We start from the raw sequence: 13,809 nt of genomic DNA, 5'->3' as shown, positions 1-13,809 counted from the left end.
ACCTTACCCCAACACCCCCTGACCAAAGGTCTGACATGTTTATAAAGACCAGATTAGCTGGGAATGTTCTCACCTCTGCATACCTGAGCCTGGAATGAAAATCTGAGCCCAAGATGAGCTACTAATCCCATTTTTGCACCATCACAAAGGCTTCCTTTTTTACATCTCTGTAACATTGCTTGACTTTGGCCCTATCTCGGCTCATTAGTTGTTAGAACTCCTTTCCATTGTTTTCATTGTGTCTGGTCCCAGCAATTTCAACGAACTCCTGGCTCCCAAAATCTATGTCTTGTAAACTCCAGGTGATCCAAAACTATTTTCATGACCTAACTTGCAGAAAGTCTTGTTTCCTTAACAAGAGTGTACTCGCTGACCTGTACTGACTCCCAATGTCTTTCACTTAAAATTCTCATCCTTGATTTCAAATCATAGTCTTGCCCCTCCCTATATCTGTCATCTTCTCCAACCCCACAACCTTTCAAGATTCCTGCACTCCTCCGATTCTGAGTTCTTGCGTATTTTCAATTACAATTGATCCACCCTGCCTTCAGTTGCCTAGACCACAAGTTCGGAATCCCTTCCTTCCTCCTCCTCCAATTCACATCCCTCTTTTAAAACACTCGTTAAAACATACCGCTTTGACCAAGCCTCTGGACAAATCATCTAACATTGCTTTATGTGGTTTGGTGTCATCTTTTGTCTTGCAATGTTCCTGTGAAGTGCCTTACAACATTTTATTGCATTAACAGCAAAACAGAAATATAAGTTGTTGGGGTCATGGTAGGCTCCAAAATCAAATAAAAGTTGATAAAGTTCATACTGACATAAAACCTGCAGCTCACGTGGATACTATCAGATACACATCAGATACTATTTAATTTGAATTTAACTGGCTAGCAAAGAACTTTAGTGGGAGTGGAATCACTCCTGTAAGACCAATTAATTTCTTAACAATAAAAAAACTGTGGATGTTAGAAATCAAAAACAGAAACTAGTATATATAAATTGCTGGCAAAACTCAGAAGAAGGGTCACTGGATTGGAAACATTAACTCTGCTTTCTCTCCACAAATGCAGCTGAGTTTTTCCAGCAATTTCTATTTTTATTTCTCGTTTCTAACTGTTTAACAAGTAGCATATTAGAATCCTTGCACTTATTTCCAAAAAGTGCTCTTTTGCCTTACTCTGAACTGTAGATTGATGCTGCTAAAACAAAAATAACTTCATTTTATGATGATGGATTGTGATTTATATTACAGGGCTATGCTAACATTTTATGTAATCCTGCTAGACCGAATACTTTCTTAACACCGAGCACCTTGTACAATTGGTGAAATCTGAAGCATTTTGCTCCTCCCCCTCACTTGTACTGAATATAACCCATTTATACTTAGTATTTCTTCTGCAACATTTACCAATTTTTAAAATAAACTTTTACTTATAGAACCATAGAGATATATAGCATGGAAAGAGACTGTTTGGTCCAACTCATTCATGCCAACCAGATATCCTAAATTAATCTAATCCAGCAGTTGGCCCGTATCCCTCTAAACCCTTCCCATTCACATTCCCATCCAGATGCCTTTTAAATGTTGTAATTGTACTGGCCTGCACCACTTCCTCTGGCAGCTCATTCGATACACGTACCACCCTCTGTGTGAAAACGTTGCCCCTTACGTCTCTTTTAAATCTTGCCCCTCTCAATGTAAACCTACTCCCTCTAGATTTTGACACCCCTACCCTGAGGAAGAGACTTTGACGATCGTCCTTATGCTGCAATTTCTCTTTTACTTAACTCTATTTGTTCTTCTGAAATTTATTTTCCTTTTCACCCAGATTATCTGTAAATGCTCAATTATACTGTGCTCACGTATCGAAGGACTCAGTGCCCACACCAGTGGTACAAAATTCCCAATAACATAACTCTACAAGTTGGAACAAAATGAAGATGGAATTAGACAATCTGCTGATTCCTCATTTGTTATGATTTTAAAAAATGTTAATAATTTTCTGTTCATAAAACAAGAGCTAATTGTGTCAATGCTAGTGGTCACTTGACATAAATGCACATTTTATTGATGAATAGCCAAATGGAGATTGTTTATTTCAATGATTCCACTGTAATGTGATTAATTGAGATAAATATGCTCCAAGGGAGTTCAAATTCAAACTCTCGCCTCAAGAATTTTTCTTTAATGTTTCCTGCTTTAATATTCTAACTTGAACTTTCGCAAGTGTTTTGCCCTTTTGGAAAACCCAACCCAACTGTTGAGAATATTGTGAAACTAGAGAGTAAAAACTTTAACGTTGGTGGAACCGGAGTCTCGTAGAACTTCTGTCCATCAATAACACCTACCTCTATCACACCTTTAGAATCCAACCTGAAGTTGAAGTCACCAAACAGGAAATGTGGTACCTTGTCGTATCGTTGATCTGTAATCCTAGAGTGAGGATGAGAAATTTATTTGCATTTTCTATATAATTAATTAATTTTAAACAACAGAACATTGCTAAGTCAAGGATACAAAAACAAATTTCGAGTGACTCCTGCCAGAAGCACAGAATTGGTGAATTTATCCTTAAAACTGGATCACTTTAGGTAAAATTACATTAAATATCAACAGTTACATCATGAACTTACAGATCACAATCAAATTTCTCAGAGCAATTCAGACAATGTTTTCTAATGTGTGTCTTGATGAATAAGGAAAAATATATTTTAAGAACCTTTACAATGTGCAAGTCAAGATGCATTATTTTACAACATTACATTTGGCAGTTTCACTTAAGTCCTTTGGAAAAATAATATAAATGACAGAAGGTACAGGTGAGGAGCATGTTGGAATATTCTTCATTTGCCTGAATGAGTCCAACTCAAAACATCTGACCCCCATCCAGGACAATGTTATCTACTTGAAAGTCATCCCTCCATCATTTTAAACATTCACTTTCTTCATTACCAGTGCCCCAACTGCAGTAGGAACCAAATATAATATCCACTGCAGTGACACACAAACGTTTTTATAACAGCACCCTTTAAACCTATGATATTGGCTTCCTAGAGGACAAGGACAGCAGATACAAAAAAAAAATGACCTGCTGCCAGTCTCCTCTAAATCAAACACCATCCTAACTTGAAACATACTGTCATTCCTTCACAATCCTGGAACTTCCTTTGTAACAGCACTGTAAAAGTATCTGGTTTGAGAAGATAGCTTACAGCCACTTTCTCAAGAGTAATTAGGGATGAACAACAAATGTTGGCATTGCCAACACTGCCCACATCCCTGAATAAAAATGTACGAACTGAAGGAAAATGATTCATATTTGCCAGCACTGTCAAAGGATAGGGAATTCAACAACACAGATTGGATCTGGCATTTGCAGGCTCTGATAGCACTTGAGGATGGTCTTGAAGTTTAGGGACACATTTCACAAGGCAAGATCCCTATTTCTTCAGCACTAAAAATATTCACTTTTCAGGTTAGGCCCTCCTCAACATCATCACAATACTCTTACACCATTTGAAAGTGTGTCCTGGAGTAGTAAATAGAGCTTTCCACAAGCTTATGTACACCAAATTTCCACGTTATAGGAGTCATAGAGATGTACAGCACGGAAACAGACCCTTTGGTCCAAATCGTCCATGCTGACCAGAATCTAGTCCCATTTGTCAGCACTTGGCCTATATTCCAATAAACCCTTCCTATTCTATACCAGTCCAGATGCCTTTAAATGTTGTAATTGTACCAGCCTCCACCACTTCCTCTAGCAGCTCATTCCATACTAGCCCCACCTTTTGCCTGAAAACAGTTGCCCCTTAGGTCCCTTTTAAATCTTTTCCCCCTCACCCTAAACCTATGCCCTCTAGTTCTGGACTCCCCCACTCCAGGGAAAAGACCTTGTCTATTTACCCTATCCATGCCCCTCATGATTTCATAAATCTCAATGAAGACACCCCTCAGCCTCTGACATTCCAGGGAAAACAGCCCGGCCTAGTCAGCCTCTCCGTATCGCTCAAACCCTGCAACCCTGGCAACATCCTTGTAAATCTTTTCTGAACCCTTTCATGTTTCACAACATCCTTCCTATAGGAGGGAGACCAGAATTGCACCCAATATTCCAAAAAGTGGCCATACCAACCAATTATTATATAAAAACCAAAAGAACAGTGGATGCTGTATTTCAGAAATTGCTGGAAAACCTCAGCAGGTCTGGCAACATCTGAGGAACGTTCTGGGGAAGGAACACTGGACCCAAAACATTAACTCTAATTTCTCTCCACAGATGCTGTTAGACCCACTGAATTTTTCCACTAATTTGTCTTTACGCCACTTTATTATGTATCAAGCATAAATTTGATTTATAATCCAATGAGGCACTGACATTTAGACATCATTTTCTGTCTTCATATTTATTGCGCCAGTCACAGATTATTTGTCGCAATGCTTTTTCCACCCTAACCATCTGCAAGAAAACCTTTAAGATGCAAGTGTGATACTTCAGTATGATGGCTTTTTAAATGCTATCATCTTCCTTTTATGCTATTATTTGTCCATTTTATACTAATTTTAGCTTTCTGTAGGGGTCCACTTATTTGGCAAAAGTGAGGACAGCAGATGCTGGAAACCAGCCTCAGATGCTGCCTGACCTGCTGTGCTTTTCCAGCACCACTCTGATCTAAAGTCCACTTCTTTGCCCTAAATGTACATTACTTCCGAAACATTGTTTCCTCATTATGTCAAAAGTCAACAGAACATTTTTTTTCTTTCAGTATTGTTCAAAATTTACTGCTTTGGTTCCAGTAACACCGGATTCAAGTCAATCTTGACCCTCCAGTTAGTTGGGATTTGAGAGACTAGAATCAAGGCAACTGACAAGCAATAAAGTGCTAAATTCAAATCCTTAATCCCAGCAGCAAAGCATGACACTCACAAATAAACACTGAGTCTATCCTGCCACCATGATAAATTAGCTAGATTTAGCTTGGCACACAGATATTAACGTCCCCGAATCAAGACTGAACAAATACCAGTGTAAAACACCATCCTTGGCGCAATTATAGCCGCAACTCTCACCACAAAAACTTTTGTTCTGAGTTTAAGTGATAGTTTAACATAATTGTTTATTGACTTCAGTTCATTTGAGATGTTTGACTATTGTAAGTTTATTGTTGCTACACTATTGCTAGTCCATGTATATACGCTGATATTGATCATTATTTCTCCAAATTTCTTGGTGTATTTGCATTCTTTTTCACATAAATACAGTTACATAAATAGAGAAATGCACGTAAAACAAGAATCTTGTATTCAAACTATTTTTACTTGACATCTGACGCTGAGACAGTTGAGAAAGTTTGATGCTGAATTGGTAAAGTGCTTTGTTCCCCATTATACTGATGAAACACTTCTCCGTAACACAAAATAAGTAAAGAAACAAATAATCAATGGCCACATGAAGTTGCTGTTCAAATAAGAAGTTCCGAAAGATAACACTGTGGTGAACATTTTCTGGATCCTGCAGATAAAATAGTTTCATGAGCAGACTGGACCTTTCCAAAAAAAGTAACAACATTTCCATCAATTAGGAATAATTCTTCTGGAGTTGTCTTTCAAAGGTCAAGCAGTGCTACTGGGTAATGGAACAGCTTACAGCCTTATGTTTTTTCTCCTAATTCAATACTCCTGTATACTAAGAAGTCAAAACCAGGACAAAAAGCACAAAACTAGCCATGTCAGACATTGCAGTGGTAAAACGACAAAGAGGCCTGCAGCCCCTGATTTGCTATAACATTTCATAGTTATTCTGTCAGGAGGATCAGTTCCCCTTTCAGTTAATTGCCATGCCTAATACGATAGCCTGTATCATTCAGTTGTTCTAAGTCAAGGTATCAGCTGCAGGTCAGAAGGTAACATTTTGTTTACAAGATTATTTCCTAAAGTACTTATCCCACATTCCCTGTGAAAGTTGACTTTGCTTTTTGTGGAGGAAGAATTGGGAATAGAAAATTATCCACAGTGGCTGGATCTGAATGGGTTTAGGTGGGAGGTCTGAAAACTGCCTGCCATGACACCCAGCAGGATGCCTTATTAGCTGCGTCATCACAGTTCATTCAAGCAAACCATAACAGTGTCACCAACATTCCCACACAAAGACAAAGTTCTTCACACAGTCTATAAACATGCTTCTCCTGGCCAATTCTTCCCCGGCTGACATCAGTGAAAAGATTTTAAAAATAAGCTCCGTCAAGCAGACTGAATGAGCTGACGATTCTTCAAGCTTCCTGAGAAGAGATGTTCTGGGGGTCAGCACATAATTTATCACTGATGAGAAGAGTTTATTCTTCCAGCTATTATAACTCTGCAACGATATTACACAAACTAGTACTTACCATTAGAGATTTTTCAAATACAATATGAAGCTGTTAAGAAAGAGTTTTTGTCAGAACTGTCACCAATTTTTATAAAGGATTGGCATCATAGAATATTCAAACAAAAGGGAAATTTACATATGTTCCATATGAAATAAAAGTCTGTGTGACCTCCCAAAGCATAGAATCCAGAATAGGAGTCACCAGGAGCAATGCAAACTAACAATAAAGGTCACTGAAAGGTTACTGAACACAGCAGAGAATGACAGATACAGTCACACAAATAGTATCTACTCTGTCAATTATCCTAGTGGTGAGTTTTATGACAATCAAGCTAAATGTCTAAAGACTACTGGCATTAAAATAGTCACAAACCACTTGGTATTTATTCTGTGTTACTGTTCTTTATTATAATTCACACTGCATTTGAGTGCTCTCATCTTATAGGCAGACAAGATAAGTACCTCTTATCTTTTAGTGGATATTTTCCAGTCCCGGGACATTTATGTAAACCAACCTCTGGTTTTCCTATGATCATTTCCCATGAGTATCAATTTATGGCCATGTCCAGTGGACTTGGATTTCAGCCTGCCTGCGGGATATTTCCTTCCTGACCAAGTGGTTTCTTTGAACTTAATTTATGTTTGGTGCAGAATCTCCCTCCTCTGCTGGGATTGACCAGCCTAGGGCTAGAGCCTTGTTGTGGTAAGCTTCTGGGAGAGGAGGAGGCATCCATTCAAGAATGTTCAATGTTACATTTAAGTACAATTAAGTGCAAGTGCAATTAGGAAAATGGAAAGTTGGTTCCAAATTACCTCAGTATCCCAGTCAACGTTAATGGATGTCAGTTAGTGGATGGGAGCTCGAATGATAGTGTGATTTGGTCTCTATTTTGTTTGTCTTCTGAGGTAAAGGGAGTAGAGGTATCTTACACATCTTGACATGAACATCAATGAGATACTGTATGGCAGGATGTTATCATCTGCCAGAGGACTCTCCAGCCTGGCCTCTGTCACCCCCAAACCTTACACTTGTATGATACCTTAAGCCAGCAAAAGTGAGATTCATCAAATGCTGATTTCCTTATCATGGCTAATCACAAAGCAATTGGTTGTTAGACAGTTACTATGAAAAAAATCAATATGATTGTAAAAGAGCTTATCTGTCCTACTCTTTCAGCCAAACCTGCCCATACATTTCTCTAGTGGATGCTCATTCATTACTTACTGTCCTAAGGAACTCAGATGGACTGAATACACATTAATATTAAATACTGAGGAAACCTTGTGAGACCATTGTAACAGTGGCAGACTGGGATTGTGAATGTTTGGCACTCAAATATTAGAATCAACAAAACCATTAACATTCTGGGGTTTATCACTTATCAGAAAATTAACTAAACCAGTGATGTAAATACTATGGTTATTCACCAGTTGGAGTCACTCCTCTGGACACCCTGGGAGAGGAATGGGAGGTGGATGCTGAAATCTCTTCTCCAGACAGGCTCATCTACAAGGTGCTGCAGTTTGGAGTTTTGAAAACAGGGATCAATAAGTTATTTTACAGGGTTTGCGACATGTTCCCAGACTGCACCCTCCTCTCATCCAAAAATTCACTAACTGGTTTTAGCAAACAAGCAACTATCCACTGCTGGCACTTGTGCTGGGCCCCACATCTCCACATCTCCCTCCATCACGGCAAATTTGTGCAACAGCAATTTGGTGTCACTGTGATCTGTGTGCATGCACAGGAAGGCATCTTTCCCACTAACTTTGCATTCACTACATACATTCGGTTATAGAAATGCCACCACTTGCAATCTTCCCTCCACAATATGTATTGTCTTAACTTGGAACTACATTACTGTTCATTTACTATCGCTGGATTAAAATCATGGAACTCCTTTCTGAAGAGCACTACGTGTTCCCCCTACACTATTACATGATTCAGGAAGGCAGCATTATTACCTTCTGAAGGGCATTTAGGAATGGGCATTAAATGCTGGCCTAGCTACCTACATCCAAATCCCATGAATAAATGAAAAAAAAAACACAATTAGTGTTAACAGCATTCAGATACAATTCCAGTGTCAACCATTTCAGAGGGGAATGTATTCTTGACAGTAGACAGGAAAGCAAAAAATATAAATAAATGTGTCAACTAAATCTACGCTTATTGTCAATGGTAGTTCCAACAAGAATGAACATTGTACTTTGTTATTAATCATATGATGTGCCATTGGTGGCTCAGTTGTTAGCACCACTACCTCACAGTGCCAGGGACCCGGGTTTGATTCCAACCTCGGGTGACTGTCTATGTGGACTTTGCATATTCTCCTCGTGTCTGTGCAGGTTTCCTCCCACAGTCCAAAGATGTGCAGGTTAGGCGAATTGACCATATTAAATTATCCATAGTGTTCAGGGATGTGTAGGCTAGGTACATTAGTCAGGGAAATGTAGAGTAGGAGGTGTAGGGGAAAAGGTCTGGGTGGGATACTCTTCAGAGGGTTGGTGTGGAACTTGTTGGACTAAATGACCTGTTTCCACACTGTAGGGATTGTAATTCTAGTATTTTACAGCACAGCACAGAACCAGACCATTTAAACCAACAAACTTCTGCTAATGTTTATGCTCTAAGCAAAATTGCTTCAAATATACATTATCTTGCTCTACATGTCTTTCTATAGTATTCACAGCACAGAAGCAGGTCATTCCACCAAACAAGTCAATGTTTATGTTGTACATAAGATTCCTCCCGTCTTTCTGTATCTAACTCCATCAATATATTTTTCCACTTTCATGTATGTCTGGCATCCCATTAAATGTAAAACACAAACATGAAGTGCTGGAGAAACTCCAGCAGATCTGGCAGCATCTGGTGAAGCAGGGTTACCAGACTCAAAATCTTAACTCTGCTTCTCTCTCTGCACATGCTACCAGACCCGCTGAGTTTCTCCAGCACTTCCTGTTTGTGATTCAGATTTCCTGCATCTGCAGTTTTTTTTTATATTCCCTTTAAATGTATCTATTCCGGTTATTTCAATTGCTCTGTGGGGTAGTGATTCCACATTCTAACCACTCCCTAGAACTTTCTCTGGAATTCCATTTTGGGTCTTTGAGTGACTCTTCCATATTTATCACCACTTGTTCTGTTCTCTGCTAAAAGTGGAAACAATTTCTCTGCATTTACCTATCAAACCCTTTCATAATCTTAAAGAGGTCCAACAGGTCACCTCTTAGTCTTCAGAGAAAAGATCCCCAACCTGTCCAACCTTTCCTAACAGGCATAACCTCTTATTTCTTGTATGACACCAATAAACCTTCTCTACACGTTTTCTAGTGTGATTATACAATATGCCAACATTTTCAGATGATTCCTTAACATTTGTAATTTTGTTTTAGCAACTTCCAGCAGACAGTCTGTTTTGGGGCAAAGTCATAAAGGCTAACAGGGACAAATGTTTTGGCTTTACGAACAGCATTTTGCTTTTGATACTGTCATGCCTGTCCTTCTGAAAGGAGATTGATATGCAATCCAATTAAACTCCAATAACATACTGAATGATCAATGTATGAGAAGTTAATATTTCCAAACTTGTTTACTGCTAATTACAAAACATCATTAGAACACAACATTGAAAAGATGGGTGTGGCATAAACTATTGATTTAACAATCTAAAAGTGACTGGACCACAAAGTTGTTGAAACACTTTTGAAAGCAGCCTTTAGAGTATTAAGTGAGCTCTGAAGTCTCACTTGGTGTAGTTACAATACACCAAAGTTTTAGAAGATTCTGAGGAAAACAAAACTGGCAGAATTCCTGAAACACTAAAAACAACTGAATATATTGATTCTAAGGATATAAGAATGTGAAAGTTGTATAAGTCAAATTCCTGTCAATAAAATTTGTCCTACATAAATAATTTCATGCAATACTCTCTTATAGCTATCATTATATATTTGAAGGCCACGTGCAGGGAGTATTTTGTTCGGCTAATCGAATGCCGGATAATTGAATGCCGGTTATCATAGTTTAGCCATGCATCGGGACCTTGAGATCTTGTTTGGATAATCCGAAATTCGGATAATCGAGGTTCCTCGATGAAACCGACAAAGGATTATACTATCTACAAGAACTGCAAAGCTTTATTCACATAAACATAAATAACAGAGATTACTGATAATCAAGAATTATGCAGGATTATTCCACCATATACATGAACTAAATAGATGTATTCTTATTTTTAAAAAAAATGTGTAGGAAAATCTCCTTTTCATGAACAATCTGGGCATATACCTAGAAACAAAAATGGTAAAGCCTTCTTTGTGACAATTGTAAATGAAACTGATTTTGAAAAACATACATGAAATATTATGTAGTTGTTGATTTTCATGGTGTTTCTCACAAACAGGAGTACTTTTTCCTCACTTTATGGTAGGGTAGATATCAATCCATAAAGACAATCTAAGCAATTTTAACAATGTAATTTTTACAGGGTTGATTAATCTCAGGGATATAGGAACAGGAGTAAGCCATTCAGCCCCTTGAGACTGCTCCACTATTCAATACGATCATGGCTGACCTGTTTCCACATTCCACTCTAATTCCATATGCCAGTCTCAGGCCCAAATTCCTTGGTACCTTTGCTTAATAAAAGTTTGTCTCTCTTATGATATGAATTTAACAACTGAATTAACACCGACTGCCATTTGAGGAAGATAATTCCAAACCTCCACTACTCTTTTCATGTAGAAGTGCTTTTTAATATCTCTCCTGAATGTCCTGGCCTTAATTCTTAGACTATGCCCCCGGTTCTAGAATCTTCAACCAGTGGAAATAGTTTATCTTGATCTACTCTGCCTTTTCCTGTTAATATCTTGAATACCTCAATTAGATCACCCCTTAACCTTCTAAATTCTAGAGAATAAAGACCTAATTTGTCTAATCTCTCCTCATAATGTAACCCCTGAAATCCAGGTACCATCACTGTAAGCCTGTGATGAATTCCCTCTTGGGCCATAACATCCGCCCTGAGGGGTGGTGCACTCTTAAGTGGGGTGTAACCTGAATTTTGTATAACTGCAGCATAATGTCTGCATCCCTACACTCCAGTTTTTAGATAGGAAAGCCAGGGTTCCATTAGCCTTCCTGACTATTCTTGGTACTTGTTCAAGGCATTTTGTCTTGAAGATTATCAATAACCATGGGAAAGAGCAGACATACTGAATGATTAATTTGCTTCAATATTCACAGCAGAATACAATAGCTTACGGCGGTGTGGACTTGTTGAGCTGAAGAGCCTGTTTCCATATTGTAGAGAATCTAATCTAAAAAGTCCCAAAGAAATTAATAGACGATCAGGGACAAGGTCTAAATAAAATTAGCTGAAGCAAATCATCAGTAATGGGGAAATTAATGGAACCGAAGAGTGACAGGTCCCTAGGACCTGAAGGTTTCCATCCACAGGTGTTGAAGGAGGTGGGAGAGCACATTGCCGATGCTAGAACCATAACCTTTCAGAGTTCCTAGATTCAGGAATTGTACCTCTGGATTGGAAATTTGCTCATGTCACTCTGCTCTTTAAGAAAAGTGACAGAGGGCAACTGGGTAATTATAGACCAGTTAGCCTGATATCTGTGGTGGGGGATTTGTTGGAGTCTATAATCAAGGACTGGGTACCTCAAAAAATTTCAGTTAATCAGAGAGAATCGGCATGGATTCATGAAGGGTAGGTCATGTCCAATAAACCTCAGAGGTTTTTTTGAAGAGGTGACAAAGGTAGTGGACAGAGGTAAGTAAATCGATGTTGCTTATATGGAGTTTTAAAGTCCCACAAAGAGACTGTTAGCGAAGGTGGAAATCCACGGAATTGAAGGCAAATTACTGACATGGATAGGAAATTAGTTGAGTGGCAGGAAACAGAGAATTGAAAAATGAGTAAGAAATGGGCCAACTCTTGAATCCAGAGAACTCGGAAAGTTTACAGTTAGGGCATTGGCAATGTGCTCTCCTCCCTCCATTACCACCTGTGGATGGAAACCATCAGGTCCTGGGGATTTGTCACACTTCAGTTCCATTAATTTCCCCATTATCGATGATTTATAGAGTCACAGAGTCATAGAGATGTACAGCATGGAAACAGACCCTTCGGTCCAACCCATCCATGCCGACCAGATATCCCAACCCAATCTAGTCCCACCTGCCAGCACCCCGCCCATATCCCTCCAAACTCTTCCTATTCATATACCCATCCAAATGCCTCTTAAATGTTGCAATTGTACCAGCCTCCACCACTTCCTCTGGCAGCTCATTTCATACACGTACCACTCTGTGTGTGAAAAAATTGCCCCTGAGGTCTCTTTTATATCTTTACCCTCTCACCCTAAACTTGTGCCCTCCAGTTCTGGACTTCCCAACCCCAGGGAAAAGACTTTGCCTATTTACCCTATCCATGCCCTTCATAATTTTGTAAATCTCTATAAGGTCACCCCTCAGCCTCCAACGTTCCAGGGAAACCAGCCCCAGCCTGTTCAGCCTCTCCTTATAGCTCAAATCCTCCAACACTGGCAACATCCTTGTAAATCTTTTCTGAACCCTTTCAAGTTTCACAACATCTTTCCGATTGGAAGGAGTCCAGAATTGCACGCAATATTTTATTTCGACCTTGTCCATAATCATCTGTTAATTTCTTTGGGACTTCTGGCAAGCTAACCTTCTTTTCAGCTTGAATACTGGAACAAAATAACTATTCAACATGTCTTCCATTTCCCCTTGGCCATTGACAATAACACCATTCTCAGCCTTCAGTGGGCCAACAGTACTCTTAACTTCCCCATTATGCAACTACAAAATCCCTTCTGGGTTTTAGAGAAGTGATTGCTGGGCCTGTTGCTGAGATATTTGTATCTTCGATAGTTACAGGTGAGGTGCCGGAAGACTGGAGGTTGGCAAACGTGGTGCCACTGTTTAAGAAGGGTGGTAAAGACAAGCCAGGGAACTATAGACTGGTGAGCCTGACCTCAGTGGTGGGCAAGTGTTGGATGGGATAATGAGGGACAGGATGTACATGTATTTGGAAAGGCAAGGACTGATTAGGGATAGTCAACATGGCTTTGTGTGTGGGAAATCATGTCTCACAAATTTGATTGAGTTTTTTGAAGAAGTAACAAAGAAGATTGATGAGGGCAGAGCAGTAGATGTGATCTATATGGACTTCAGTAAGGTGTTCGACAAGGTTCCCCATGGGGGACTGATTAGCAAGGTTAGATCTCAAGGAATACAGGGAGAACTAGCCATTTGGATACAGAACTGGCTCAAAGGTAGAAGACAGAGGGTAGTGGTGGAGGGTTGTTTTTCAGACTGTGACCATTGTGGCACTCCACTGGTCACAGTCTGAAAAACAACCCTCCACCATAACCCTCTGTCTTCTACCTTTGA

The 13,809-nt window shown here is 39.3% G+C and overlaps 1 protein-coding gene across 3 annotated transcripts in view; it reads right to left on the bottom strand.

Annotated features, from left to right (window-relative positions):
• inpp5a (inositol polyphosphate-5-phosphatase A) overlaps window positions 1–13,809 on the bottom strand; it is a 528,339-nt gene that overhangs the window by 109,499 nt on the left and 405,031 nt on the right. For all 3 annotated transcript variants that reach the window (XM_043712554.2, XM_043712555.2, XM_087998983.1), the window contains exon 9: window positions 2,356–2,440. In XM_043712554.2, coding sequence (XP_043568489.1) covers window positions 2,356–2,440 — 85 coding nt within the window. The remainder of the gene's footprint in view (window positions 1–2,355; window positions 2,441–13,809) is intronic.

The sequence above is a fragment of the Chiloscyllium plagiosum genome, unplaced genomic scaffold, assembly GCF_037043375.1.
Source record: "Chiloscyllium plagiosum isolate Xiang-an unplaced genomic scaffold, Cpla_swu_hap1 HiC_scaffold_22, whole genome shotgun sequence".
In the NCBI taxonomy this organism is placed as follows: Eukaryota; Metazoa; Chordata; class Chondrichthyes; order Orectolobiformes; family Hemiscylliidae; genus Chiloscyllium; species Chiloscyllium plagiosum.
This window is presented reverse-complemented; position numbering and strand designations above follow the sequence as displayed.